Source organism: Gossypium raimondii, chromosome 5 (assembly GCF_025698545.1).
Source record: "Gossypium raimondii isolate GPD5lz chromosome 5, ASM2569854v1, whole genome shotgun sequence".
Lineage (NCBI taxonomy): Eukaryota > Viridiplantae > Streptophyta > Magnoliopsida > Malvales > Malvaceae > Gossypium > Gossypium raimondii.
In genome coordinates, this window is record NC_068569.1 from 5,325,009 (window position 1) to 5,351,450 (window position 26,442).

The 26,442-nt window shown below is 31.3% G+C and overlaps 2 protein-coding genes across 2 annotated transcripts; both read right to left on the reverse strand.

Moving 5' to 3' along the window:
• Nucleotides 1-126: 126 nt before the first annotated feature.
• Nucleotides 127-12,060, reverse strand: LOC105769832 (NAD(H) kinase 1). Its single transcript, XM_012590729.2, has 11 exons — nucleotides 11,902-12,060; nucleotides 10,550-10,718; nucleotides 10,332-10,451; nucleotides 5,961-6,157; nucleotides 5,497-5,610; nucleotides 5,216-5,310; nucleotides 3,629-3,735; nucleotides 2,777-2,850; nucleotides 2,074-2,152; nucleotides 1,605-1,912; nucleotides 127-714 (listed from the first exon to the last, which is right to left on the reverse strand). Exons 1-11 carry the CDS (start codon nucleotides 11,926-11,928, stop codon nucleotides 388-390), a joined length of 1,617 nt encoding a protein of 538 aa, XP_012446183.1. The 5' UTR covers nucleotides 11,929-12,060; the 3' UTR covers nucleotides 127-387.
• Nucleotides 12,061-17,533: 5,473 nt separating this feature from the next.
• Nucleotides 17,534-22,743, reverse strand: LOC105769524 (ABC transporter G family member 15). The gene is made up of 9 exons (XM_012590210.2): nucleotides 22,329-22,743; nucleotides 20,069-20,148; nucleotides 19,401-19,862; nucleotides 19,198-19,320; nucleotides 18,977-19,108; nucleotides 18,605-18,889; nucleotides 18,237-18,509; nucleotides 18,048-18,155; nucleotides 17,534-17,974 (listed from the first exon to the last, which is right to left on the reverse strand). Exons 1-9 carry the CDS (start codon nucleotides 22,564-22,566, stop codon nucleotides 17,615-17,617), a joined length of 2,061 nt encoding a protein of 686 aa, XP_012445664.1. The 5' UTR covers nucleotides 22,567-22,743; the 3' UTR covers nucleotides 17,534-17,614.
• Between the last annotated feature and the right edge of the window lie 3,699 nt (nucleotides 22,744-26,442).

The following is a 26,442-nucleotide window of genomic DNA, read 5'->3' on the forward strand; positions in this document are numbered from 1 at the left end:
TTCAGTTCATATTATTATTAAATTGTGAAAATTAAGATCATCAGTCATTTACAATACTATATCGAGCTTGGTAAATAAATCACCATATAAAAATTTACAAGTGATATGAAATGCTATTTTGATAAATTTTGCATGTAAAATACCTCTATTTATTTCATAACAGCCATGAACACGTACTCCTTTAACTACAATTTTCGTTATGGTCAGCTGTGTAGGAGGACTAATACAATGTTCCTCTAAACAATATAAGATCATAAAAACTTTACAGCCATTTCTTTTTTTGAAATTTGCTTTTCCCTTTCCTACGATAACTCTGAAACATATATGACAGCAATATATATATAATCTAATATAATATAAGTTAGACTCCAACTAGAAATGCGGAACTTAAATTTGGATTATGTCCTGTAATTCCCGAGGGCCATCGAACGACTGTGTTTTTCTCAGGTTCCAATGGAGGCCGTCTTGGATGCTGGATAAGAAATCACTTGTAGAATCAACTTGACATGCTGTAGGAACAGGACATGGTGCCATACTGCACAAAAGAGCATCCCCAGCAGCTAACTGTTTTCTGTCCTTACCATCAAATGATGCCCAAGCTGGACTTCTGCTATTAAATGGCACCACTATTCGCAATGTGACATGCTCAGGCAATATTAGGGGTCGAAACGATAATGAATGCGGACATATGGGTGTGAACAAGATACCGGGGACCTGCAATTTTAGGATGGTACATCAGCAAAATGTATTTTTAGTTATATGATCATGATTATATTCTGAAAATAAACATAGAAACTAATGGCATTAAAAAAGTATAATGAGACAAAGATCTAGGACAAAATCCAGAGTGCTACGTAACCAAATGTGCATTAAGAAGATCTAAGCAGAAAAAAAGAACATTATGTATCATTTGTCAAAGAAAATGAATAAACCGAGATCAAGATTCCAATGTTAAGTACCAACAGATTTCTTTTATCCTCTCAATGACACTATCCTGTCTTAAACCATTCGTTACACCCTTACAAACCTCAATTTGTTGCTTCATCTCGGTGAAAATATATGGAATTCTTCAAATTAACATGATGGATAATGAGATTTACAGCACGTCTGAACCCTATCTTATACTTCACATGCATCATCCATGATATGAAACAGACCACATCATGGTCTTATTTTACATAGGATAATTCCATTACACTCCCTCCCAACCTAAAATTTATTGGGCAGGGGAATACCAATGAGATCATGAAAAAGAAGTTATTTTACAGCTGATGTTTACTTTTTCTTACCACCATTGTTATTAGTGGAATTTGGCAACCTGTAAAGAATACTTAGATTCTATGGAAATGAATATCTAACTACCAAGAAAATTCATCACATTGTCCTTACGTATCTACTGTATAAATAGACAAAACACAACAGCAAAGTACTGGAAACACTTATCTTTTGTTTAAATATAATATCATCTTTAGTCAAACCAATCTCAAGCAAGAGGCAAGGAATACTTCCAAATTTTTAGTCATCAAAATTCCGACATGTTATTATTTCCATAAAGCATGATATTTTCAAATTTAACGGTAATTATGATGATTATCAGAATGTACCTGTGGGTGGACCATTGATCCTCCAGCTGCCAGAGAATATGCAGTGCTACCAGATGTCGTTGACAAAATTAAACCATCTCCTTGCACGCATGTGACAAAGGAATTGTCACAATAGCATTCCAGATTTGTGAGGTATGATGATATTCCACGGTCTATTGTAACCTCATTCAGAACAAGAAGAGGTTCTTCTGTTTCGTACTCATTTTTAGCCGCATCTCTAATAACACGACAAAGCAAGCGGTGTCGTAAGGTTATACTGACAGGTCCCCTCAGGACAGAATCAAGGCATTCCTTAAAATGTTCACTATCTACAGCAAAGTCAAAGAATTTTCCTTTTGTTCTGATATACGAGTTAACAAGTATTCTCAACTACAAAAAAAAAAAAAAAAAAATTGTTCAAATTAACCACTTTTAATAATCATTTAATTAATCTTTCATTAAAGAAGTACTTCATGAAGTGGAAGGATACGAAACGGAGTCATAAAGCCCAAAGACCCTAAAGAAAATGGAACAATTGGAGGAACAGGTCCTTTGAACATTGATGCTGCCTGTAAAGAACAATTAGGTGATGATTGCTAAGCATGAAAAAATCCAAAATAAATAAGAAAAAAAACCAACATAACTAGTTCAGAAGAAACTCAAATGGCACCAGATTTACTTGTACAGGTAAGTTCTGCTCCAATGATTATAGTCATGTTAAAGAAACCGAGTCCATATAAAATCTGATGGTACAGAGCTTTGAGAAACTATCCAGGGAAGGACTCAGAATTGATGTTCAGTGTGGCAAATTTTTAATTTCACAAAAACAACAAAAAACAAACTAAATAAATATCTAATAATTCCATAAAAACGAAAACAAAAATCATTTTAGAAAATTTATTAACTTCCACTTTTACTAATGGATTTGGGTTTTTAACTATGTCTTCCCCATGTTTTTGTAGGTTCCAAGGGGCATTCACTGCAAGGATGGCATACTGCAGGCTTCAAAATCCAGATATAGTGGACAAACATTTTAACGAAATTTAAAATCCTTCATAAAGATATAGTAGAATAAAACTAAATGTAAATGCCATTTGTTCCAACATTACACCAATCGAAGTGATAATTTTATATTCTCAAAGGTTGGTCATTTCATTTAAAAACATGGGTTCAGTCAAACTTAAATAACTTACCCATAAAACAGTTCCATCACCACCAAGGGTTATGACAAGATCAACTTTTGTGTGCAGGAGCAAAATTTCCTGGTCTAAAGAGCAACAAAATAAATGGTTAAATAAGAAATCAGAATATAATCTAGAAGTAAAAAATAGTTACATGACAAGTACATCAAGCCAATTGACTGCAGAGAATGTATAGAACCATCAGCTACAAATACCAACAAGCACTAAATTAGAAAAAAAAAAAAGATTCTTGATTTCTTTATTAAATTGAAAGGTAGGTTTCTCAAAAGCTAGCAATTGTAAACTTATACCTAATCCTAGAAAAGGTTGCTTGCAAAGATTCAAAGATGCTAGTGGATAGGACTTCTTGGCAAAAGGAAGCAAAGGAGAAGACATAGGTGCCTTGAGCAAAGACAGAACCTTCATAAATAAGTATGTTCATATTTTCTGTCCCTTATATTTAATCTCAAATTCATTTGTTCAAAATTTTTATTTTTATATATAATTATTAAATTGTTATTTTCCCACTCAAATTTATCCAATTCTATGTAAAGAAAGAATCTGGAATGAATCCAATTTTCCCCATCTTTGATTCCTTATCTATATTTGAGGTTTGCAAACACAAGTAGAGAATCGATGTCTTGGCTGTCTAACAACATGAACCTGGAAACATGTATTTTAAAATTTATATAAAAGCAAATAAAAAGAACCACCAAGCAGTAGAGAGTTGAACATCAACACTTAAAAGCTTCTAGACAGGCAGCATCAAAGATATAATAAGCCGAGATATTTAATTCATTGTGAAATGGGTATTAGTATAACCATAACTACTTCCATAAGCAGAATAAATGACTAACTACTTACCATCTTTCCATGTTTGTACATAGTTGAAGTCAGACGATTCTGTCAGAAGTTCAGCTCTCACACGTGGTTCAACATAAATGTTTAACTTTTTCTTTTCTTTCAACCATCTGGATGAAAGGTTTAGAGTGAGATTAAAAAAATATGCAATAGAAGAAAATTTCTTTTGCCCTTTTAAGGAATATTTACATGCAACATTGTAAAGACAATATACAATATAAAGTCAAAGAAGTTAATGCAAGTCCAGAGAACTAGAAATGCCAAAAAATTACAAAAAGTTGAACACCCTCAGAATAATTAATAAGAACAATGCCCTGATTTTGGAAACTTTATCTTAAACATCAGCCGACCTAAACACCACCTTGCAGCCAATCAGGGTAGTCAAGGGGCAGTGCCATCTAGCATAAGTACCAAACAACCAGGGGCGAAGCCAGGGGTGTTACAGGGGCCATAGCCCAGTTTACCTTTAGAAATTTAATTATATTACCTTTTTGTGGTGAAAATACATTATTCAAATCCCCATCCCCCACTCAAATGAAATTTTAACTTGGTCCTCTTACAAGAGTTTCTTTTTATTGGCTAATGAAAAAAGGACAAAAGTATAGCATAAGTGACAAGTTTTGTAATTTATTAATACTTTTAGACTTAATAATTGCAGTTAAATTAAGAATTTACCTTTTTTAATTAGTCAAATAATTTCTTTCTGTACTAATAAATACTGTTCAAAGAATTTTCAATGTTAATTGTGTATGGAACTTCTTGTTAATTTTTCTTCATCATCTTTTAGCTTTTTTTCAATAAATCTTCATAATCTCTTCTTGAATTTTTAAAAGAACTTTGTAATTTTATCAAGGTCTTTATGTACACACAAAGTAGATTGAAATTTGTTTATCTTTTACTAGTTAAAGAAGTATATAGTATAATTTTGTTTCATTTTGAGTATAATATATATTTTTACACTTACTGTTTTAATTCAACCCTCAAAACAGAAATCCCAGCTTTGCCCTGCATGCAACCTTAAAGAAAAATGGTTCACAATAAAGCTATATCTAATTAAGGAGGTTTGTTCATAAGTTCTTGTTGGATATGGAAGTGAGAGTCTGAATAAATTTATTTCTTGAATAAAGATGATAGAAATTTAAGCAAGTATCCTATAACTTACAACAAATATTTCAAAGAAACTAAAACTGTTTTAGCTTTAAAAGTAGTAAATCCCTCTAAGATCACATCAACATTCAACAATGGCTCCTAAATCACAAGATACAGCATCACATAAATAAGAAAGAAAGGTCCCAGCGATAAACCATAGGACATGGATGAATCATACAGACGAGGCATGGAGAAGAGGAATGAAGTAGTGCATTAAAAGGCGCTTATATTATGACCAAAAAGCAGGAGTAAGTTCTTTGTTTTTTTTCCCTGGGATAATTAGCCTTAAAGTAAGTGAAACACATTAAAATATGCATTATTTTGTAAGTCTCGAAGAGTTTTGCAGAGATCGGCAAAGGGAAAAAGACTTAAGCGATTTGCATGAAACTTGCACTCAGAATTTCACAATGTAAAGGTAATTATCATTCTCAATATCCGCACCTGACCATTTGTGCACAAAGAATTCGAACAGAAACTGAATTTGGTTTTGTCAAAATAAGCACAGTCTGCGGGTCAGATTCCCACTTCAGAGAAATCTGGAAAGAAAAAGGGTTTACTAGATGACAGATAGGAGGCACATAATAAACAAACAATATCCAAACTAAATTTTAAGGGAAGATACTAAGGGGAAAAAAAGGGCAAATATTAGTCCATGTTAGAAAGTGTGTTGCTTATAAATTTGCAGCAAAAAAAGCTCCCTAACTGGATAGATGAAGGCATACCTGTTTACTGCTGCGTTCTGCTGTCGTAATATTCCCTTTTTCAAAAGAGACAATGTCATGTTTGTGCTGATCACCATTCTCACCCTTGCACCACCATGAAAGTTTAAATGATGCCTGTCGCACCAAACATAGTTTTGAATTATGCGGTCTGAGCATTTATGCTAAAAATGATTTCACATTGGTGAATTGGATAATCTCTCCTCCTTAGACTTGAAATTATGTATTTGCTTACCCATGGGAAAAAATATGAAAAAGCTGAATCCTAAAATATACAAAACATTAAAGGAAAGCCTAGATAATGTTGTTGTCCAAACCAAACAAATAACATAACAAACATCCAGAAAGAGGAAAGATTTAAGAAAAAGATAAAAAAAGGACAGATGCCAAGTGAACAAGGAAATAGATAAGGTATACTAAGCTAGAAGGTTATTGGTTCAAAATAGAAGGATAATAACAAACCAGACCTTTCTCATCATCTTACTTCGATCTACATTGGAACTTGAGTCTGATCCTCTGTCACGAAGAACCTCATGGGAGCAAATCCCATGCTTCATACAGCATTCATCAAAAATCTTGTCCAGTTCATTCTGCTGCATCAATTGTTTGTCTGAGTTCTTTACTCTCCCGCAATCAATATTACCATTTTGCTCGGCAATTTGAGCTACCATAAAAGAGTAAAATGCATTAACATGAGACTTCAAAGCAATATAGAGAGGTCAATACACACAAAAGCGTCAGTGTAATAGAGATCATTACTGTGAAGTACAGGAACATAAAATTTAGAGATCTTCAAAGGAAGTAAAATAAAAAGCATAAAAAAGAAACTTGGGAAACAAAGAAAGCAGCTTTAAAATTTTGCCAACCATCATAATTCGTCCTCAATATTTGAGCTAGAGACACTCAGAAGCAGACTCTTAACATCTCCATAGCAGTAGTGTACAAACAAGATCCTTTATCAAGGATTATATGGAAGACAAATTCCCCTCCCCCATATTTGAACTCTTTTGAGAAGTCCAACATTTTTCCCTCCTGCCTAAACTGCTAGAAGATTTCTGATAAAAGAAACCAACTTTATTTAAGAAGAACCTCCTAAAGAAACTGATCATTGGCATATTTGGACATTGCCTTTTTATTCAAAAGAAGATGTCCAAATATTTAGAAGAAAGAAAAATTATTCACTAAAAAACAGAAAGGAAAACTAAAGGAAACAATGTCCAAATACTTGGAAAATGATTAAAAAAAAGAGGGTGTTCTCCTGTGAGAATTTTGGGCAATGCCCTAATTTCATCATTCTGAATATTGAGGGCATTGCCTTCGTTTCATTTAACATATCTGCTACATCAGCAATCCATACATATAACAACAGGGAGAACTCCCTTTTTTTTATCATTTTTCCCTGAGTCAGTCCCATAACATCATTTCTAAGGACATTAGAAACAGAGAACTTCATGCAATAGAAAACCTTCTAGAGCTCACAAGTCCATCTAAGTGTGTTCAAGTAACTAGGGCAGCCAACTCATGCAAAAGTGTAATAGACCAATCTTGAGATAAAAAATGGATGATGATAACGTCTATCCAACTGAATAAGATAATTAAAATGCACAACTAAAACTCAGCATGTGTATAAAGGTATCCAAACTAACATACGAGTAAAACTTTATGGATTAAGAGCACAGTTTAAAATAATTGGTTCACATGACAAGTATCTCCAGATTCCATCACCACCCACAAATAGGTAAAAGGTACATCAATCATCGTTTTAATTGGCTTCCATTTCAAAGAAAAGATTTCTTCACCATCTTATTTGCTTTTTAACCATTTATATACCTCTAATGGAGTTAATTGTACTAAAAACCTAGCATATGCATCATATAGAACCTTTAGCCATACAATCCCAAGCTCTTGCAAGCTAATTAACTTTAACAAGGTTTGTTGCTTTTGCAGTTTCCGAGGATGCTGTCAAGTTTTCATGATCACTAATCCAAACAAATGAAATGAATCAAATTCTTTTAGATAGGCTGTGACGGTACTAAATGGAAGCAACAAAATGACTGATAGTACCGCAAGAGTTTAAGCAAGTACCTTCTGATACTCTCTTATTTCGTACTTTCCAAAATTCTCAGAAGACAAGACATGGAAGCAAAATTCTTACAATTTCCATTGAATTATCTACAGAAGGGCAATTCCTCCAACTTCATAGCATTTCACAGATATTGTGGCCTGATACTGGAATAGCCAGAATCTGATAATAATGAGTCCAAATTTGATCAGCAAGTTCCAAAGCTAACATACTGTCTAATTTCCAACACTTGTGCAACAAGAAAACTTGATGCTCTGAAAGTAGTCCCATGTAATGAAGCAAGTCCAACTTTATCCCCCTCTATGATAAGTAACATTTTTATGTAGCAGGAAGGAAAATCACACAAGAAAAGAGCAGATGTTTAAAGAGAGGAGGAAAAAGAAAGAACAAAGCAAAATTATTCACTAAAAAGCAGAAAGCGTAAGAAAGGAAGACAATGTGCAAAATTGCAAAGCAGTAAAAAACTTTCTATAATGTTTTGCAGAATTAAGGCTATTCGAATCTCCATTTGATACAGTAAATTCAATGCATAGTCCAAAAGAAGTTCTAAAATGTATTTTTTATCAATCCAAAATATCATTTAGACTTCATGCTCTGCTAAATTTAACAAGGAAACTTGAAAGATGCATTCATAAGTTCACAACCAGGGTAGATTGAAATTTGAGAAATCAACAAAGCTGCTTAAGCATGTTCGAACCAGTATCATAGTCTAGGCATTAGAGGATGAAAACAAGGATCAATAAAATATTTGAAAGAACAGCCTGTTTGGCTGGAGTTGCATCAAAAAGAACTGTAGAAGTGAACTTCTCGACTGATGTATTAAATCAATTGCAATAACTAAAACACATTGTCTATAAGGAACACTGTACTAAATTTTTGTACAAGCTTCTAAAGTTGGAGTTTCAGCTTCTGGTCACCAAAATCTCATTTTTCAAGTTTTAAATACCTAAGAGCTATTTTCCAAAACCCAACATCATGGAGTGAGAGAAGATGCTCATGAAGTTGGACAAACCAGAAATATAAATTAAATGTCAAACATCGAACGAAATAAAGTACATCAGAAAGACCCGCCTAAGCAAAAGGTCTGACACATAGAAGGGTCAATTCTAAGTTTTTTTTCATGTATTTGGAGGATCCTTGGAAGTCATATCTCCATATCCATGTGTCCAATACTTCAAGGAAAAAAGAAGATTCTGGACAACAAAGCTTCAAGCAAATATTTGGAATAACCATATAGCCCGACACAGTACATGGTGGTGAGGTTAAATGACCAAAGGCAAACAGGTTTCAACATATGATGTTTCCTCTCTTGCTAGGGCTTCAAAAGATGAGTGATAATAACTTCAAAAACTATTTCTTATAAGGTAACCAGCCTACCACCCATTCTTTATTGTGGAAAAAAACTTCAGAATTTCACTGCCACAAAATCAGTTTGCGACTACAACATTCCTAAGACTACTGTTACTTATTAGCAGCCTGCTAAGGGCTGACATGCAACTAATCCCTGCAGAACTAGACCTTACCTTTGATGGGGCGAGGGGGAGGCAAAGATGATTTGCTTGGAGGCTTTTGAGGTATACTACAATTTACAAGATCGAAACAGAATGCCACATTCTCCAACTTAAAGTATTAGGTCGGGCTATCTAAGATGAATTAAGGCTATATGTTAGGTGTTCAGTTGGCAGCCAAATCTGACTTTCATAATAGGAAGCCTGCTCCTGATGGCTGGGTCAAAGGATTTCCACTTTGCAATGAACAAGTTATTGGTAATATTAACTTGCTTACCAAAGCTAAATTATTAGTAACATCTAATTGCATAGACGTAAATTGGAGAATATCCGCAGCCTATCAACTATCTAGTACCATAGCAGAATCCTCAAGATACTAAATAGGTAAGGAGCATTAATGGAATTTTTGCTTAACTCCATACTGTGGGACTTCCAAAACTACAACATGACTCTTTCTTCAGTTAGTTTAAAATAGAAATGAATTAGCATCAAAATAGAAGCAGGGGGAACTTTTCTGCTGATAAAAGATCAACTTAAAAAGTAATTTCTCTAAAATAACACCGAGACTACTGCGACCAAGTTAACAAACATCAAATTATGCATGAAAATAAATACTAATAAGGTATCAGAAGATGGGCTCAATTACTGTTAGACTTGAATTTGTGGAAATATCATTTAATGTGTTCAAAATTTACACACTAAGAATATCAGTAAAAATAAATATCATTTAGTTTTATAGCATAGAAATCATGAACAATAGCATAAAGCATTTAAAAGTGACTCATTTATCTACCCGGTGCAGGGAAAGCTTCAAACAGAAACGGTACATATAAATACATAAGAAATGAATTTTCACGTGACAAAGAACATTCAAATGTTATTTTACTCCTCTTTAATGACTACAAGGTTACAAGGCTAAATATCAAATACTGTGCCATCGAGAAACAAGTTTTCCATAAACAACCTTGTAGTAGTAGTAGAGGAAAACAAATTAAAGATTCAAACCAGGCAAATGAAATTGAATGTGCCCATCAGTTAAGCAGTTTACAATGTCAGCAATTTCTTTTTACCAGAATAGATTAGGTTGTAGGTGTAAATCAAACAACTAGAAAAAGTGACCTAATTTATAGCTTTTGTCAAGTTCAAGCATTCTTTATTTCCTCTTTTAGAGTAATTCTTCAAAATATATGAAATACCTAAAATATGAAACACATAACAGAACAGACATGAAGTTTAATCTTAAAAACCTTTACGCTCCATCTCTATATTCCTGGTTTTCTCCAGCTCATATCTACGTTTCCATTCAGCAGCTTCAGCTTGAGCAGAAGCCTTTCCTTCAGCAGCTCGTCTTAATGCCTTTGCAACAGCTAATAACGTGTTCAAAATAATAAGCACCAAGAATGAAATAAAAAGAGATAGTTCAATAGGAAGATATAAATGCATTAAAAATTGACACAGAACATACTTCTCAAAGCTTCTGAAAATTCTATAAGATGCTCATCCATTCCTTCAACAGGAGTTTGTTGAAGAAGTTCTTCCACTGCCTTCTCAGAATGGACAAGAGAAAGTGAATCAACGAAACAGTTCTCTGGCTTCAAGCATGAAACACTTGTATCCCCATGTCCAAAGGAAGCCTGTTCAGAGTTTATATATATGAAATTGATTCCAACAAGAAAACAAGATGTGCCTTTTTAAGATGAGTCCAGTTAACAGTGCCTATAGGCACTATTTTAAGGTTCTTAAAATGCTATTCAAGGTTTTGCATTTAATACAATGTGTTCACTAAATTCAAAGCATGTTGTTTGAATGCATATTACAGTCTAGCCATTTGTTCATTTTTAGTTAAAGCGAAACATAGAGAAGCAAAAAGCTAGTATAAAAGCAACAACCAAATAAAGCCTCGAATAAGTAAATCATTTTAGAGATTGAAAACTATTTTTGTTTCACTGGCCTCGTCTTTCACTTTTTTCTTTTCATAATGTTTCCCATGCAACACATTCCAAAGTTAGTAGCTCCTAAAGATTTTGATATAGGAATGCAAAACAGACTGCCTCATAAATGTCCAAAAATCCTTTTAAGGGAAGAATACCGCCATTAACGTATTTAACGAAATGAAGCGCAAAGATCATTGGTACCTCTCCAACATGGCTTCTTAAATGGAAATTAGAATAGTTACAGCAGTAAACTTAGGTTAATTCTTCCAAAAGTATGGTGATCTCCAATAAGAACGTAGAAAGTTCAAGTCAACCAAAGACAACAAAAGAGGGAAAATATAAACATCTTATTGTCTTTATTAACAGGAAGATACATAGTTCAGGTCAACCAAAGCCAAAATGGTTTGGATAAATTGAATCGTACAATGCAGCACACGTGCATGAATACACAAAACTCTCATCTCCAAAAATCGTAGAAGTCCTATGCCACGCCCGATTCAAGATTTTCACCAAGCCTTCCATTTTTTATCAAATTAAAGCTACGAAAATTTACTGTTTTATCAGTTTCATAACTACAACACAAATATAGCTCTATCAACAACCAAAAACATAAAAACTGAGAATTCTGAAGGTAAAAGAAAAAAGAAAAAACACCCAATACAGAAAAATCAAAAGAATATATAATTCAGCAGCCAACTAAGCAACCCAATAGCAGAAAGACTGATAAAGAAGCCATAATGATAACAAAGCAAATAACCCAGCAAGAAAAAGTAAGAATTAAGCAGCAAAGACATGTAAAGAAGCCATGTATGATATGCATGTTATTATAAAAAAGAATATGAGCAGAAAGACAAAGGAAAGAGAGAAGGAGAAAATTAATTACAGTGGAATCAGGATTGCTGGGAGACATGGTTGTGAGGAAAGGGAAGGGAGACAATGGCAGTTGAGAGTTGAGAGTTGAGAGAATGAGAAAGCAAGGATAAATAGGAGAACAGAGGAGGTTTCTTATAGGAGTTGAGAGAAGTGCAGCTATTGTCGTCAATCACACATCTGCTACGTGTGCCATGACATTAGGGGGAAGTAAATAAATACGGTGAAAATATATATTTAAATGGTAAAAAGATAATTTACTTCCGATTTGAGCAATATATATAAAAAAAAAATTTATACGTTTGATATTATCATTAGTCATTAATGAATGAATAGCAGTAATACCAAATTATTAAAATTTAAGGGATTTATTTGTAATTATTTTAATAAATTTACTCTCTCTTTTTTATTGTCACTAATGAGATAACGAACAAAGGAGAGATAAAGTTTGTTATGAGAGGTTTTCATTCCCTTTTTGTCTCTATTCAAAGTCAAACTTGAACTGCTTATTTTTTAAGGATTAAAAAATAAATAATCGCGAATAAGCATATGGTGGGGTCCCTTCCGCACCCTCATTCTCCGCGTGAATGTATTTTTTAAACATTTTAAAAAAATTTAGTAAATCAAATGTTTAAATTTCATAATTTTAAAAATGTTGAAAAATAAAAGGTGGTCATATTTTTACCGGTTTAATCTGGCACTCAATGGCTTCTTCAAATTTCTCTTCTAATGTGCTAATTATTAAACTATAACTGTGAAAAGGATACTTTTCTTGAATTTGATATCTTTTATTTTCTAAAATAAATTAGAAAATATAAAAATTTTAATGTGAATATCAGCTTTTGAATTTGGTTGGTTAATGGAAAAAAAACATGCAAAACAACCAAATTAATATATCAACGTTAAAAATTTAAATACATTTTAACATCAACTCAATCTTACATTATTACTGTTGCGGTAATTTAGAATTTAAATATACTTAAAAGCACATTAAAGCTTCTATGGTATATTAAAAAAACACATAAGTTGTCAATTGAATTTTAGTTTTGTTGGTATCGGTATTGTCGTTAATGCATGATAACATGAATTCAAGTGTGTTAAAGCGTATTATTTTTTCATTTAATGGTTGAAAGGGGCTATGAGTAATTTTGGTCTCGGAATCATAATACTACATTCATATGAAGAAAAGTAAATAAATAACAATTTCTCCTTTCTACTTCACAAAATTGACTCCACCTTAATTTATTAAAACTGATCTTCATTTTTTTTTGAAAATTAAAGTTAATTTCAAAACCAATGATTTAACAATGTGAGATTAGCTTATTAAATATTACAACAAACTTTAATAAAATAGAGTAGAGTGGAGGACTAGCTTCTTAAATTTTATCAAATAAAGAGTTGAAATTTATAATTAGACCTAGATCGGTAAGTGAGATATCTCTATTGGTAATGAGGGGTAATTAATATGTATCATTACCTTACATATTAGTACTTGAGTTAAAATAAAATTTTACAATCTTCTAAAAATATTTACAAATAATTTAATTTTATAAAAATAAATAAATAACAAAAGCACATGGCTGCTACGTCTAATTTGGAGTTTTTGGACAAAATAAAAAACTATGCTACGAAATTAAGTCGTTTCATAGTACTTTCAAACACAATTTTAGTTAAACAACACTCGAAGTGTTTCGTACTATGAGAATTATAAAGTCAAACATATGTTTTTGAGTTAAAATTAGAGTGTTCATCGCGAATGCTTCTAAAGAGGTAAACGGTCATGAAATGTATTTTACATTTATAAACGAAGTGAATCTCCGACCTCATGATTAAAAGATGAGACGAGCAATCGCCACACCTTATCTTATAACTATTAATTTTAAACATTTGATATTTTCTTTTTTGTTTTACAATTCACATTCAAGGTTCATATTGTCCCTTCTAATAATATCATCTCTAAATTCAAAATGCGAGGTAATTAATTATAAAGATATAAACTTAATACATAACATAAAAAATAACCATTATATAAATTATTAATATTAGAAATCCTATTACATGTGTATATGTGTGAAAATTATGGACTTAGAACATAGTCGTGTGTTTAAAAATAACATACAACAAATAATGAAATGTAAGGTTTGAAATTAATAATAACATCACATATGCAATATGTACGAAATTAAAATAAAAATAATTTAACTTATGAGTAAAAGAAAACTTAAATAGGCAAATAAATCATATTAAAAATATTAAATGCATTCCAGTTGTTTATTAAGATATTGTCAAAAGAGATCAAATTATTTTTATAAATAATATTTCTCTTAAATTTTGAATATAAAATAATGTTCATAATAAATTATTAATATGAAATAATTATAATTAATAATAATTTCATTATCAATGTAATAGTTATTTTAGATTATTTATCACACAATTAATATTATAGTTATAATTATAAACCAATTAAAACAAATATTTAGTAGTCTTGACTTAAATTGAGAGGTGGTTAAAGCTTTTATCATATTCTTGTTATTTTTATCTGATTACTTAAATATTATTTTATGCTTTCAATTTTTAATTAATAGTATTTTGTTATAAATTAGATTAATTTTCATTTTATTATTAAAAAATTATATTATTTAATAAAATTAAAAAAACAGATAAACTAATATTAAAACCCTATCACATGTATGTGGAAACTATGGGTTTAGAGCACGACGTATTCCTAACATACAATAAATAATAAAATGTATAGTTTGAAACTAAGTAATTATAATAACATATGAAATATATATACGATATTAAAATAATAAATTATAGTAAAACAAAATTTAAACACATACTATATCATAGAAACAATACTAAATTAAGCGTGCTAGCTGAGTAGTAAATTAAAGGATTTACTAATGCAATTGATTTGGGTTCAAATCTTATTATAATTTTTAAAATTAAAAAACTAAAATATCCTCAAATAATATATTTAATTTTAATTATGAAAATATATTCATAATTAAATAATTGAGTTGATGCTTGAATAAAGATGACACCAACTCAGTAAAACACTTAAATATCAATTATTATGAATGCAATTTATGTTGATTATTTATTTAGGTATTTTTCCAGATTACTTGGATGATATTCAACGTTGCCAAGCAGATTTCTTCTTTCTTTGACCGCACAAAAACGTTAACCAAGAAGATTTCAACTTTATTGGGTTGTTGAAGAAACAGACATTTTCACCGTTATTTAAATTCTAATGTTACCCTCGGGTTTATAACTTGATTAGGAAAATGATAAGAAAAATCATTCTATAATTAAAATAAATAATATTATTCAAAATTATTGTAGTTTTTCATTTAAAAGTTAATAAAATATATAAATGAGATTTGAACTCAGTCAACTGCGTTAATAAAATTTTTAATTAACCATTTAGTTAAAGTTTTATTTTGGTTTTTTATATATTTAATTTTATTATGTTTATAGTTGTATGTATTAAAACGTATTTAATTGAGTTGGTGTCACAAGTTAACTTGACACCTACTGAAAATTAATGACAACACCATGATAAATAATTTATTATATTTTTTCATTTTAATAATGCACGTGTTATTATTAATTAGTTTCAAATCATTTATTTTATTAATGTATGTTATTTTTAACATATATTTGTGTCCTAAATTTATAGTTTCCACGTGCATACGCAAGTGATAAAATTTTTAATTATTATTATAGACGTCATTAAACTTAAAAATCAAAATATATAGAGGTGATAAATTTTTTATTTTATATTATAAAAGTATATTTTGAAGTTGTTTTTTAAATTTTACAAGCGTATTTAGGGTCTGTTTGATTGACGTAATTGATTTTCCGGAAAATCATTTCTAACTTTTCCAGAGTTTGATTGGCGGAAAACATTTTCCATTTGGAAAATGAACTCCAAAACAAGGGAAAATGGGTTACATTTTAGGGAAAATGTCTTACCCTTTCAATTTCCGTAAGACATTTTCCGTGCTCTCCTCTCTATCGCCTCCTTCATTCCTTCCTTCATTTCCAGTAGAAAATTGCTTCTGTTTATCGATTTTCCAATAACTTGTTTTTTAAATTATTCAATACTTGTTTTTTTAACACAATTACAAATAATTTATTTGATATTAGTTTTTTTCAATTTATAACGATCAATATTGTAGCTTAATAATTGAGTATTGTTATAAATAAATCATTGCAATATATGTAAAAACAATTTAAAATATAAAAATTTATTAATACATATTAATATATGCAAAAATAACTTTTCCGAAAAATATTTTCAGAAATCATCAAATAGCAAAAATATTTTACATGATTCAATCAAACACCGAAAATATTTTCCAAGAAATCATTTTACGAAAAGTAAAATATTTTTAAATCATTTTACGGAAAATATTTTCCTGGCAATCAAATAGTTTGGCGAAACTCTATAAATAATATGTGAGATAATTTTTAACACTTACAACACTTTAAATTTGGTTATGAAAGTTCAGAAACAGTAAATGAGATAATTTTTATTATTCTTGTTATTAATATGAGTTTTATAAAGTAAACGAATGGGAAAAAAAAAAGGTTGAACCTATTTCTGAAATGCCTAAAAATTGACTTCATACGGGATTATATGTTTGGAGGTGAAGAATTGGAAGAAGCAGAGGTTCTCCCATAGAGGACCCGGGAAAAAGTAGTAGTAATGAAAAAGTGAGTGGGAAAGTGGCATCTTTACTTTCTAAAACATGTGGGAATTGAAATCAGAATGTGCAAGTGTTTGGTGGAGCACTGGTGAGGTGGAGAATAAGCTTAATTGATGGAATTCTCTTTAAAGTAATAACCATTATATTCTTTCAATTTCTCAAAGGAATTAAGCAACCTTATTCCCCACTTCTATATATATACAAATCCTTATTCCCCACTAATTAGGCGTTCCATAAAATTTGGGCAGCATTTGCATTAATTCAATTTAATTATGATATTTTATAAAAATTTAATTGATGTACTGCGAATACTCCTCGATCTAGACCAAATCAACAAGGCTATTCTAACCAAACCTAGCAACTTCATAAGCAACCATTTTTTATAAAATAAGTAGGAATGACAACATTGAGGCTCATAAGCTTGTGCATCTTCTATTTCTCTTAATGGTATATTTTTTTTCTTGGATACTTGATCTTTGAATAAAGGCAAGTTTTTCTTTAAAAAAATTATACAAAGTAAATATGCTGTAGATTTTATTATTTACTTTTAGTATACCCATCTAATAAATATATTTTGTTATTTATTATAAACATAATTTAAAAGATTATTTTAATTGGAGCAAAATATTCGAGTGAAAAGTTATTGCTCCCACTATGACCACTCAAAGGCACAACTGAATATGAAGTCGACTTGTCCAATCGGCCCAGTAGGCCCGGCCTGCCATAGGTGAGTTTGGGCAAGGTTCTCTTATCTTTGGCCCAACCCAACCCAATCCAAACTATAATATTAGAAATTATCTTTTAATCAGTAAAATGGGCTATTTCAACAAATTATGTTGGCCTGTTTTAAAAAAATTCAACACATACTCTCTCTATTTTCCCCTTGTATAAGCATGCATTTGGTAAGCTACACAAACATCAGCATTCAACACAATAATTAATAATCATGTATTCATATGTATAGCAATGGCATATTTCCGATGCCTTATGATTATAAAAAAGAATTTAGTGTAATGGAGAGTTAAGACCCTCTTGAGATGAAAGAGAGTGGAGAGGCTGGTGGCGCTTGGAAGAAGCCAGAGATGGTACCTTCCTGAAGGAAGGCCTTTTATCAAGATGCTCTAGTGTCTTTTTTGCATAAATTTCTTGCAAAAATGGTGAAGCCTTTTCCTTCATCTTCAGAATGATGAAGAAGATAAGGCGGTAACATATAAGGATGACCACCACTGCTGTTAAATCCCACCACTTGGACCGGTCTACCGAAACCCCAAAGTACTTGGTAATGATTTCATCCCCGGTTAGTTTCCGATCCCCTGGTAGTAATGGGTCGAATTCCAGGCCTATGAAATCGTTCTTGTACGCCCCCTACATCATTGTTCCATGCAAAATTAGTGATTGTTAAGTAACTAGCTTCATTAAGGAAGGAATTGCAGCATACCTGAAGTGCCCATGAGCTAAAACTGATATACGAAATGGGGTAACGCCAGAATATCTTAGGAAGATCAGGCAGCAACCTGAAGAAGCCTGATGTCATCATTAGAATCCCCTGAAAATGAAAAACCTTGGGAGTTAGAAACTTAAACAGATAAAGAGAGATGATAATCAAGTAACTTGGGATTTCACTTACGATAATTCCGGCACCGGTTACGATTCCCATAAGGTAATTAGGAACCATCGAAGCTACCACCATCATGAGGCTCTCAATCACAGCGATGCTGAAGAAGATATTGAGACAAAAGAAGGCATAATGCGAAAATCCGGATCGAAATTTCACCAGGTAAAATGTTATGGTTCCTGTGATAAGTGAAATCGTAACTAGGAACGGAAATGCAGACAAGAAATTGGAAAGTGTATAAGCCGCAACTCCATAATATCCATTCAGCCTTTCTTTATTGAAAACCTGTTAAAAAAAACAACGGAAAATATTACATGACAATGCCAATGTTTGTCTGCTTTAACTCAACTGAACTAAACACAGGGATAGTTCCGTTTTACCTTCAATTCTTCGATGAAAGAAGGAAAACCTCCGATGGACATGAAGGTCATGAAACCTGTAATAAATGCACCGCAGGCTACTCGGGCAAGGATTGCAGTATTGCCATATCCGACATCATAGAAGACGGTTCCCACACAAATAGATACAAGTATGTATATCACAATCCTTGCCCAGTAATATCCTACATCTCTACACATGTTGACAAATGATCGTTTTGTCAATGTTGTAAGTTGCTTCCACCATGTTGCTTGACTTCCACTTTTTGTTTCTACCTCAAGTCCTTCCTGAAATTACATAAAAACTGTTTCAGCCATTGCTTTATATTTCAGGCTTTTAGACATCGAATTGAAGCTATGGTTTTGATTGCTTACAATTTTAGATATTTCTTGACTCCTAGCTCGAGCCATTTTCGCGTACTTTGAGTCCCGGTACTTTTCGACAAGGGCAGACTTGATCTGTGCTGTTGCCATCTCCATGAAAGGATCCGAGGATGTTGGTTTATCCTAAATAAATGATACGAAAGATCAACTGTTTGGACATTAATTGTAATCATAATTCCTAACAAAGCAGAACAGTGTGGAACAATGCTTACGCGTAGTCTTTGAGAACCCTTCAATGTGGCAGTTATGGCGTCAAAGTCCGAATTTATACATCGGAGGAAGTGATCCGAAGGGTTTCTTCTACTTGGGCATGGAAAACCAGCTTCAGCAAAGAACTGTGAAGATCAAAGCTATGGAATTAGATTACAAGCACATCAAACTCATGCGATGCTTGTTTGTTCCAAGTTTGCTATACCTGGACAGCCATTTTTGCCTCCCCAAAATAAACAGTTTCACCACCAGATAACAAGAAAAGGTCATCAAACAGAGCAAAAACTTCACTACTGGGCTGGTGAATGGAAGAGACAACGGTCCTCCCATCGCGAGCTATGTTCCGGAGAGATTGAACCACAAAGAAAGCAGAGGCACTGTCAAGGCCGCTAGTAGGTTCATCCAGGAATAACAATTTGGGCATCGTGAGGATCTCAAGTGCAATGCTAAGTCTCTTCTTCTCCCCACCACTTATTCCTCTTCGATGCCAATTCCCAATCACTGTGTCACCACAGTCTTGAAGACCCATTTCCATGATTGTTCCCTCCACAATGTCTTTCACTTCTTCTTTGCTCAACGTGGTCGGAAGCCTTAAATGAGCTGAGTATGTTAAAGTTTCTCTTACTGTTAGAGTTCCCAACATCACATCCTCCTGAGTTACATAAGCCTGACAATTTCAATCAATTCTTTATGTGTTAGCGTAAACATGCCTGAAAAATATTTGCTCTCCAGTGCGTTCTTGAATGAGAAATTATCAAATACTCATTGTCAGACTCCACTACCAGAATTAGTATATTGACACATACCCTTTCTCATACATAATAAAAACTGAGACGTCATAATTTCATAATTTGTAAAAAAAGAAAAACTTACAACAGCACCATACTCTAGTCTCTTCTTCTTTCCATTTAAAAGGATATTTCCGGTCATGACCACATTTCTGGCAAGTCTACCTGCACCAAGAACATCGATCAAGGTGTTATTTCATATATTATGTTAATATCAATTGTGAATAATGTCAGGCAGTCCATTTTTAATAATATTTACTAGCTAGGAAAAATGGGCTTTATATACGTGAAACGATATCGTATCAATTAGTTTAATCAACTTTACCTGTTTTAATTTTAAAAATTCCTTGGTAGTATCAATAAATAAAAGATTAAAAGTAGCTATAAGTGAGAGAAAGAGAGAGAGAATAGGAATTAATGAAAGACTATTTTTTCGGTCCAATCATTTTACTGGGCGAGGACCTTTTATTTTCTTTAATCGTCGGCATCAAACGTAGGGTTCTTGCTGAAAGGGCACCAATTTAATACCACCTACCACCTAACTACAAAATTATTATGTTTATAAAACTTCTCTGCTTGCTTTTTTTTTTCTTTTTCTTTAAAGCTAAATACTAATAAATTAATATGAAAAGAGGTTTCATAGATAATAAAAAGCAAAATTGAAATTCCTTACTCGCAATAATTTTATATACTAAAATGATCACTTCTTTTATATAAATTTAGACCATATGCTTTGATATCTTTTGAGATATCTTGAATAGAATATTTGGGATTACTATTCCTTCTTGTGTTAAAATTTATATTTCTTTTCACTATTAATCATGTTAAACCTAAACTAGGCAATTGCCAAATTCAAGGTTATCCCATTCCGGGGAGGAAAATGTAAGCAAAAAGTTCACGAGAAAATAGGAGGGGTCCGCTTTATTCAAGAAAGGAGTTAGGGCAATTGAAGGCGGAAGGTGGATGATGGCAGTTCGTAGTTAGCTATTGTTGTCAAAATGCGATTACATAATTCCATGGAGCCCTGTCATACCATATCATCAATGCTGCAGTTATTACCTATAATTCAATATTCAGAATGCATTTTCATTTATAGTTTTGAACATTTTAAATATTTTTATAAATTTTAATATTTAAATATTGGATAAAAGATGAACTCAATAATTGATGTTTATCGCTGTTTTCATGCCACAATTTGAACTACCATCAATTATTAATTTAATTGAAACAATCAATTCACCGACCAAATTTTTATTTCTCTAAGTATATATACTTGATTTTAGTAAAAACCTGAGAAAGAAAATATAATATATACACAAACCTTAAATAAAATATATATATGTTATATACAAATATAGTTTTTTAAAATAAACATTTGATACTCTTAATTAGCGACAAGAATTTAATAGATTTATTTAAACATAAAAATTTAAATTACATCTTAATCAATCTCATCCTCTTACCTTAATTATAAAAAAAAAACTCAAAGTAAAATAGATATATGTATAAAAAATATAAATATGATTTAAAAAGAGTCCTTTTAACTCTCTCTTTTTATCATTTAATTTAAAGTGAGAAATAATGTTGCATTAAATATGATTGGAAGGATAACTCTTTTGGTGTCCGGCAATTAAAGGCAGTAGACAGAAGACCGCTTTAATTTTCCGGGTACGGTTCTACGGCCTGGGAAAATACTGACAAAAATTATAGTTTCTAAAATTATGTCCTTTTTTTTCCTCTTTTGATTTTGGTAAAATTTATTTACTTAGAAGCCAAATTTTAGCAATTAGACGAGCAATGGGTAAAGTCAAAATGGAGGTTTCACAGAGAGAGGCTGTCCTAAACCAAAAAAAGATAGAGAGCAACCGGTTTTTTAGAATAGGTACAACATAAATTCTTTCACCCCATTAATCGTTTCTCATTATCCATTAATTAAATATTATCAATTCATCTAAATATTTAATCTAATGATAAATAACATCAAAGAGTCTTGAATAATATAATTTTTTATGATCTCAAAATATTACTTAAAAATAGGTTTTATAAGGAAAAAAAGCAACAACGGAAAGAAAATCATATGTACCTTATGTTTTTATTATATATTCGTGTATATAAGAGGTTTAGTAAATGAGTTGTTTTAATTTGTAACCCTATGGGTTTTTTCTTTCTGAAACTACTTATGTGATTCAGTAATCTGGTGTTATGTCGGAGACTTTGAAGGAAAAAACTCTTTTAGTATGTTTTTTTCTATATGCACCATATTCAAAACCGAAACTTTACACAACATTACTGCATATGATTTTCAGATAAATAAAAGGAAATGGGGCAAAGCAAAGAAGAAAAACCTGCAAGAGAGTCAAGCAGAGTAGATTTTCCGGAACCAGAAGGACCCATAATGGCCATGATTCTGCCAGGCTCAGCATATCCACTAAGTCCTTGAAGCAACCTTTTGGTTGGTTTATTACCAAAGTTTGGCAACACCACCGTGAGGTCCTGCCAAACCAAGTAAACACCCCTGAGCTCATCCTCATGAGAAGCGCCACCGGCACCTTTCTTACTGCAGCTTGCTACCTCTATCTCCATAGCATCAGAAAGTGGGAAAACAAAGGAGAGAAGAAAAGAATGAAAATATAGCCATCAACATTCAACGCACTTTGGGAGATGTTATTGGCGTGTTAGGGTTTCAATAACGATCACCAAACAACTAACCATTAATGCAGTTCCTGTGAATGGAGACTCATACCACAAGCATGGGCCAGTGTGAGAAATAGAAATTCAGATAATAAATAAATATACAGGTGGATGAGAAGCATATGGGTGGGCATTGGCAAGTGGAAGAAATAAATGAGTTTGAATCCAATGCCAAAAGTTGCATTCATGACTCACTTCTACCTTCTTTATTGTCCTTCATTTTCCATTTTTCTTTTTTGTCCATTCTATTTCTATTCATTTTTCTAAAATACTATTTTTATATTACAGAAGTATTTTTTATGATAGATAAGAGTATGATTTGTAAAAGCATCGAATTTGAAACTAATATTAAATATTATTCAACATTCAAACATAGGTTATTTTTTGCAATTTTAATATGGTATTAATTATTTCTCTGTTAAATTTACCACATGTTTGATATCAAAACCCTAAACCAACAAACTTATTCTGTACATCTGAAAACGTCTAAAGCAATAACATGAGAAATACAACTAAGGGAGCTATTCCAAAACAAAAGAGTTGGCATACCATTATATCATTTAAAATGAATAATAAATTATATAATTGATTGTTGCAGATTCGTGTATGGTTTCCATGTATGCCTCTTCAGCGCCTGTCCTCACAATTTTCTTTACCATCATAATTACAATTACAATATCATTATAAATACATATATAGATTAACAATTACTGTTGGGTGTAATCTTAAGAGGAGAACGGGGTTTGAACCTTAGAGATAACAGTGTTAAAAGGACCAGCCACAAACTTCGAACATAAATAATAAAATGAACGTGAAAAGTACAAAAAATATATATATCCAAGCAACTATCAAATAGAATCAAATCAATATATAAAATCAAACCGACGAAAAATCAAAACTAGACAAAATTCACCTACGATAAAATGTACATGGTGAAATCCACGCATGACAAATTGACAATTACACATATAATGAAACACAAACTTATATGTCTTCATCTTCCAACCTCACCATGTGTAGTTGGTTAGTCAATTTTAGTCTAAATTATTTTGATTCTTAATTGACATATTTGTTTCATAATTATTTTAATCTACACTTTGTTTCAATTTTTAGTAAATTTGTGCATTTTGTAAAATTATATAAAATAGCATTTATTCAAAGGATACCTAAAATATAACACTGTAGCATTTGTAGTACAATTTAAACTGCTTTTATTTTTATCTAAATAACCCTCACACAATTCAGGAGTCAGGACAATGACCACAAGTTTTGTCTGTTTTGTTGACCAAACATAAGCTCATTTGTATATTTTTGGAAGGAGAATTTTGGATCATACTATTTTACTGCAAAGATTCATATACTTATGAAGTTTAAGGTTTTATTGAATTCATAACATATAAATATACATTTTAAAATATTGAATGATAATTTTATGGGAATGATAGTTTTTTTTTTACGTCAGTGGGTAGTTATTTTAAAAAATAAATTTTTTTTAGGATGTGATTTTTTTTTGTTTAATTTTTTTTAAAAAATATATAAATGAAAAATATTTTGTACATTGTTAGTGGAGTTTTTAGACTCCATAAACACTTTCGTGTGGATTCAAGTGAATCATCTTTTTTAAATCCTCGTCCGCTAGACAAGAGGATAGCAACTTACAAATTATGTTTCGGTAGGACATGTATTTCTATTACTATGAAATTCATAGATGAAGTAATTAATCGTGGGGTTACCATTATATTGTTTGTAGTGACGAATCTTGTATGTGTTCTTAAGAAGAAAATAAATTTGACAAAATTTCGGGGTAAGATAAAGGGGTCGACAAGTGTCCTATAGAGGTATAGTAAAATATTAAAAAAAACTAAATATTTTTTTAAAAAATAAACTCATGACAATTTTTTTAGACTGCTTGTGAAATAAAAAGGTACATTGTCAATTAATATATATATATATATATAAACACATTTATAACAATATTTTTTAGGAAAAAAGAGAACTTCGATAATGAGAAAGTCACAAAATCAACGAGCAAAATGAAGATATGGGCTGCTAAACCTGAGTCAACAGGCCCACTCTATACACCAAAATCTTTCATCTGCAATCCTTAATCGCACTAACAATAGGCGTAGACATAACATTCACATTAAAAGAAGAATTGGAAAAAGCATCACATTTCGTGTGGTTTGTATGTAATAAGGCCACTCGCACTAGCGAATGAGCTGCCTTGTTGGCACATCAACGAGTCCAACAAAAGGATAGGTGCTAAAAGTGATCTTTCATAAGCAAACAATTATGTAGCAGCACACCTAAATTAGATGCATTAGATAATGTGTGAGTCAAAGCAAATATAACAAGCAAACAACCCAACTCAATGAGTACATTGTCGAGGGACAACATTTTTAATCATGACAGCACCTCCCGATTGGCATAAGCTCCAACGATGACTCTAAAAAACACTTCGACGCACGACCTGTGGGGTCCAAAATACAAATGATAACAACCTCAGTTAAAATGTTAGGACAAGTCTTAAAGTTACATATGTACTTTGATTTAATGTGCAATTTGATACATAACTTTGATTTGGTGCAATTATACATGTGAAACTCTGATTATAGTTTCAAATATATACAATAAAACTTTAACTTTGATTCTCTTATACACATTTAAAGAAATAAATATATCAATTTATTCTTATATTGAATAAATATAATTATTTGTTTGTGCAATATATAAACATAAAATGATATTATATTGATAATTGTATTAATAATTTGTGAGAATTGACTCAAATCAAAATTATATGTATAAAAGTACATAAAATAATATTTTTATATAAAATTATCATAGGTTGATTTGAGACTTATCTTGTATATATAAATATAACACTTAATGTTAAAACCTTTTCCTTTTCTAAATTGTTGTGTAATTTGAAATGTGAACATATTCACTATGGGGTTGAAGAAATTAGTATTCCACGTTAAATTTCAAGTTCAATAAAGTTGAGTACAAATTAAGTAAATTTATTTTATGGTTTTACCAAAACAAATTGATAATTTAATAAATACGTCATGTTTTTGTAAGAATTTTATTATATTCAAATAAGTAGTTAATATTTAATTTGCACCCAAATAAAGATTTATGAGTTTTAACTTTGAGTAAAATTCACTCACACTCCCATAACTTTTGATTACTGTTCCGTTTTTCATAGAATGTCACATTTATGATTCATCTGTCCAACAACTAGGCTTCGTTAAGCATTATTATTATTATTATTATTGAAAAATGGTGTCATATTTGGATAAATTTTTTTGGTTTGTTAGTTCTATTAATATCTCATTTTTACTTTTATTTTTAAAATATAATTTAATTCATTCATTTGAGTGATTTTTGGGAAGTTTGTTTCTCAATCATACATGCGTAAGCCATGTGAATTGACATTTGGCATGAAAGTCAATTTTCAACTTTTGACTACCTAATGGATTTTTTTAAGGTTGTGGATGAAAATGAAAATTTGATTATAAGTGTATCTTACGCTTCTACTTCTTATCAAATAAAGAAATGTTTTATAAGCTTATATAACATCAACTTATTTACAAAAAAAATTAAAATTAATATGTTAAAAAAAGGTACATAGGTAAGAAATGGGGACTTTTTTTCCTCTAACAATCCATGATATGCAAACAAATGCAACAAAATTTTTAAATATATGGCGTCAAATAATTCAGGATATGACATGTCCTTATTAGATCAATATCAATGGTTCATTAT